Below are 6000 nucleotides of genomic sequence, written 5' to 3' on the forward strand. Positions count from 1 at the left end.
ACACAGAAATTGAATTGAAAAACGGATTCGATTCGATTATGTTGGAATTCTATATTTGTGATATTTAATTAATTTGTACAAACTTCGTACAACATAGTTTATTTATTTGTGTAGTTTATTATAATATAATAATCTCGGTGAATAGAGAGAAAGAGAGATGCGAGATGAAAATATACCCACGGACTCGTTATAAAGAGACTCTTCAATTGGACAATCTTAATTATTATATTAACTTTTGCAATATATGAATGAGGAAAACTTGAAGACACTAATTGCATTCATTCACTTTTGCGAACATTTATATTACGCTGGTGTCTTTTGTCATTTGATATCTTCATTGTGTGCAATTTTTTGTTATTGTTGCTGGTTGGTTGGACGAGTTTATTAGTATAGAAAAATTATCAAAGAGAAATTTTCTTTGAAAATATGCGACGTCTCGATAGATCCTTTTATAATTCATGTTTTGTTAAAATTCAAATAATTTCATTGAACTTGAAATTTGCATTGGGAAATAGAAATTTGTCAATTTTTAATACTATTTCCCAATGTGATTTTCAAAATTATTTGAATTTTACAAAATAAAATATTTTGCACAGGGTTAAAAAAGTCTTTAACTTTAACTTAAGCGCTTAAACTTAAGAAGTTCATAAGGTTCAAATTTTAGTTTGGATCAAAAGTCAATAAAATTTGTTGACTTAAGCTTAAGTTTAAGATATTAAATTTTAAGTCTACATTTTTTCTTGACTTAAGTTTAAGTAAAAGTCGTTTAAGTCAACACAAATAGCTCTATTTACAAAATTTTTCAAAAAATTATATTTTTTTATAAGATTTAGTGGAAAACTTAAAGCTTAAGTCAAGATAGATTTTTAACTTAAGCCTTAAGTTTGGGACTTAAAGTAAAAACAAATCCATTAAGTTTTTTGATTTTCAACTAAATTTTGAAAAAAAAAATATTTTTTTGAAAAATTTTGTAAACTAAATTATTAATTTTGACTTAAATGATTTTAACTTAAGCTTAAGTCAAGAGAAATTTTTGACTTAAGCTTAAGTTTAAGACTTAAAGTCAAAAAATTCAATATTATTGTTTTTCAAATAAATTTAAGATTTTTTTTAATTTTCAAAAAAATATTTTAAATTAAGTTATCTGGTTTGACTTAATTTTGAATAAAAGGACTTTACCTTAAGTTCAGGTCAATTAATAATTCTCTACTTATTTGCATATGAACCCTTTAAAGTTCATACACTTGTTTCCATTTATCACAAAAACTAAAGAAAGCAGATGGCCCAACGTTTATTCCAAATAAAAAACAGACAAAAATTTATGAGATAACCTTAAAGGCGTGAAATAACACAAAAATAAAAAAATATAAATTAGCCTTATAATCAAAAGTGTAAATGAATTATTATTATCAACAAAAAATTAAAATATAATCAATTTGTCCGACTGTGAAGTGCGTTTGTGCTGTGATCGCATATCAAATGAGGAATGAAATGATTAACAAAAGGCCCAAAACAGATGCGTTGTTGAACACCTTATTGCCGCGGGCCGTGAATTCATGTTGTGCGCACTCTTTAACACTGAACTGGCTTAGAGCTAGATGCATAAAATTTCGATAAATTTCTGATATGAATGAGTTTGTACTAATTATATAATGAATAATTTCAGAAAAATTTAACCGTTTAATTTGTTTAGAGGGCGATAAATGCATTTAACTGCAGAGGGAAGTAAGTGTGAAGAGTTCATGGTTTGACCAAAAAAGCTAAAAAAAACAGGTGCGATGCATTTTTATTATTTGTTTGTATAAAATAAAAAGCGTAAAATAAGATATTAAGTCATTTTTGAAAAATTTTTCATAATAATAACAAAAATTTCATTCAATTCAATTCCAGACCTTATCCGCGTTGTGCTTCAGAGCGCCAGTCGTCGTCGATGATGATGTTCATAAAACCGTGAATCTAATTTTTTTCTTCTATTGCAATCGAATACGGAGATAGTACGCGTTGATATTTCTCTTTAATAATAATGTGTAATAATAAAAAGCAGAATATTATTTCGTTCGAAGCAGCAATTGTCTAAGCAAAACGTTTGCCAAACGACGCATGCACAAAGGTAACACATAGAATGGTTTAATCTTCAATTACAATCTTGCATGCAATTCTTGAATTATATATTATATTTTTTGTTGTTGCTGTTGCAAAGTGGTTGCTTGTTACGGAGCTGCAGCGCGCCGAATGGATTGTCTTATAAAAACAAAACGATACAAATTATGTGCTAAACGGTGTTTTGAATTTTTCCGTGAGTGGATCTATGATGATTGGATTGTTGGATTTTGTTTTTCGATTTTTTTTCGTTGATTTGGTACAATAAGGCGACATTTTGATTGGAATATTTTTTTGATTTTTAAGGATATTTTATTGAATTTATTTTTATTTAAATTTTTAATGGAAAAAAGAAATTGATAGCAATTTTTTTTGTTTAAAAAAGAAAAAAAAATCATTGAATTATTTTTTTTATTTTTCTTAAAATTAAATTTCTTATAGAAAGGATTTTTTGTAATTTATTATTGATTATTATTAAATAAATTTCAATTTTTAATTTTTTTATTATAAATTTGTAAAATTCTTTAATTATTTAAAAATTGAATCTTGAGTTCTCAAAATTAAAAAAAAATAATTCTTAAAATTTATTTATAATTTTTTTAAAGAAAAAATTAAAAACCTAATGTTAATTTTATTAAAATAAGGATTAAATTAAATAAAAAAAAAATATTTTGCTCGTTAATTTTTTTTAATTAAATAAACAAGAAAGGCTTCTTACCAAGAATTACATATAAAAAAATTGGAAAATTAAGGAAGATAAAAATTAAATCTTAATAAAAATAGAAGTAAAATTTATAAAAAAAATTATTTGAAAAAAAAAAAAATAAAAATAAATTAAATTTCTCATTGGAATTAAAATTAAATTTATTTAAAAAAATAATAATTAAATTTTTATGATTTTTATAATTAAATATTAAATTTTCAGTTCTTTATTTTTATAAGAACCTCAAATTGAATTAATATTAAAAGTTTATTAAAAAGACCTTCAGATTTTTTTTTAAATTTTGTTAAAAAAAATAATTGTTTAGTACAAAGTTCTTAATCTTTAAAATATTCACAAAAATTAATCAAAAAAAAAAAAAAATGTAAGAATATTTTATAAAAAAAAAACTAACCATCGAAACAAAAAAAAATGTTCAACACCGAATTGAACTTTTTATTTATTCCTTCATTTAATTTAAATTTATTTATTGTTATTTTTTTCAAACATTTTTTTTTGTTTCAGATATTTTGACAAATTCAGTGTTGTCACTAATTTACTATCAATACGTGATTTGTATGTGAATAAAAAAAATCTACATGCGGAGTGTTGCGGTGACATGGAACAATAAATGCGTGTGAATTTATGAAAAATATGTCGTCGTTTATTTTTTTGATTGAAATTCTATTTTAAATTTTAATTTTTAATTCTAACATTTTGCCACTAACTGTGTGGATGACAAAAATGACACTGTCAATGGATAATTGATTATGAGGACGTGTTAGTCGTTCACAAAATAATTTGATTTTTTTTCTGTGTTCGTGGTGAATGACGTGCGTGTGAGTGTCAATTAGGGAGCTCATTGAGGTGATTCTATTTGAATTTTTAATTTTAGTTTTTTTTTGTGAACATCGAACATTGAACGTTGAACGATTAAAAAAAATATAATAAAAAAATATCTTGCTGTGATTTAAATTGCTACTGAACCTTCTCACGGAACGTCCTTGATACTTAAAAAAATACATTTATGAATGAATGAAGAGGCCGCTAACCACATCATCATCAAGAAAAAAAAAAGAATCTGAATAATAATTATCATCTTTTTTCATCGCAACAATAAAAACTCTATTAATGTCTTTTTTCTATGTGTGCGCCATCACATCGTCTTCGCGCTGTTTAGGAAAAAATGTTAATAACGAACGAACGTGTTACAAGAAAAAAAATAGAGATGAAGCAGATATGATCGTACATTTTTTTACCTGTCTCATACTTTTCTCTCTTATCGCGCGCCTCGAAGCAGTAACGTACTTTAGTAATTTGAAGCAATAATTATTACCGTAAAGTAGATAATTCTAAGAGAAAATCTGTTCTCTTGACTATAAAAAGTCAAAATTCTTAACATTTTTAATTTAAAATTCATATTTTTTATGATTTATAAAATTATTAAATAATTTTTAAATAAATTAATTTTATAAAATTAATTTCAACTTAATTAAATTTTAATTTTAATTAATTTAATTTTAATATTTTTAATTTAAAATTTTTATTTTTATGATTTAAAAAAAATTTTAAATACCTAAATTAAAAAAAAATATCAACTTTTTTAATTGAATTAGTTTTAATCAATTTAATTTTTAATTAATTTTTTAAAATTATAATTTATTTAATTTTATTTTTATTAATTTAATTTTTTTAAATTTTAATTAATTTAATTTTTTTAATTTGAACTGAAAATTTTACTTATTTTGTATTTTTATAAATTTTTAAATTAAAAAAAATATTTATTTGTTTTATTTTTTTGTTAAAAAATATAAAAATACAACAAAAATTATTTATAAAAAAATTTGAGAGAAATTGTGTTCTTTAAACTTCAAAATTAGCCTTCTCTTAATTTTAAAATTTTTTTCAGTTTCATATGAATTTCAATGTTTTTTTTTCTCTTAGCATTACTTTCTTTACGGTAATTGTCGTAAGACGAAGAGGAAATTCTAGAGAAAGGGTTCTCACAAAAAAATAAAAAAAAAATCTTACTTACCATTTATTTCGTCACTCGTTGCAGCAACTTGTGCCAGCAGCAAATTATTTTCATTCACAAATTTATTTTCGATTAACTTTTTGAGTGTTTTTGTGGCCGCTGCTGCAGTATTCGTTGGAAGAAGTACATTCCTTTCAATTGTTTTTGTTTTTACTTTTGCGGTTTCTGCGTTTATTGATTTTACTACGTTACTCGCCGAGGCACCCTTTTCATCTTCTTCTGTCGTTAGTGGCTCATTCGTCGTCGTCGTACCACCATCGCTACTTTTAATATTGTCATTTATTTTGTCATCTTCTTCCTGTACTCGTACAGGTCGATATTGTTTTCGTCTAGACATTTTAAACGCACACACACAGGGCTTTGCTATTTTCTTTGCTTACTTATGTTAAATAGATTTTTTCTTTTCGTGTGTTGTTGTCGTTTCTTGGGTTTTGTTTTTTCGGGGTAATCACTTTTAGTTTTTATTTGGTGACTTCTTTGACCAATGTTCAATTTTTTGTGCAGTTTTTCCTCATTTTTATTTATTTTTTTGGATTTTGTGAGTTTTACGGCTTGTGATTTGACTGAAAAATTACATCGACACACATTAGGGAAAAATATTTAAAAAAATTTTTGTTTTCTTGAATATTTTTCATATTTTTTTTATATTTTGTTAAATAACCTGAAGTAAATTATTTATTAATTATTTATATTATTTATTATTTAATATTATTTTATTTAATTTTTATTCAATAATTTTTAATTTTATCAATTTTTATAATTTTTTTTACGAACAATGCTTGTACAAAATTATTTTATTAATTCGAAAATTTAATTTAATATTTATTTTTGGATTTTTAAAATTTTAATTTCTCATAAACTTCAGATTTTTAATTCAAAAATATTAATTTTTGGAACAAATTAATGCATTTTTAACTTTTAAAATAAAAAAAATTAAATTAAAAATTAATTAATAATTTAAAAAAATAAATTAAAATTTTCGAAATTAATTAAAATAAAAAATTAAAAATAATTTTTTTGAATTAATAATTAATTAATAATTTTTCGAATATTTTTTTTAAATATTACAAAGAATTAAAATCAAGTAAAATTAAAAAAAAACTTTTTCATCACAAAAAAATTAAAAATATAATTTTTATTTATCTTCAAAATTTAATCAAATTAT

General features: G+C 22.8%; 1 protein-coding gene across 1 annotated transcript in view; it reads right to left on the bottom strand.

Moving 5' to 3' along the window:
* LOC134828478 (homeotic protein spalt-major-like) overlaps window positions 1-5172 on the bottom strand; it is a 57554-nt gene extending 52382 nt beyond the window's left edge. The window contains exon 1 of the mRNA XM_063841458.1: window positions 4836-5172. Within this exon, the coding sequence (XP_063697528.1) occupies window positions 4836-5172 (337 nt within the window). The remainder of the gene's footprint in view (window positions 1-4835) is intronic.
* Between the last annotated feature and the right edge of the window lie 828 nt (window positions 5173-6000).

The sequence above is a fragment of the Culicoides brevitarsis genome, chromosome 2, assembly GCF_036172545.1.
Source record: "Culicoides brevitarsis isolate CSIRO-B50_1 chromosome 2, AGI_CSIRO_Cbre_v1, whole genome shotgun sequence".
Lineage (NCBI taxonomy): Eukaryota > Metazoa > Arthropoda > Insecta > Diptera > Ceratopogonidae > Culicoides > Culicoides brevitarsis.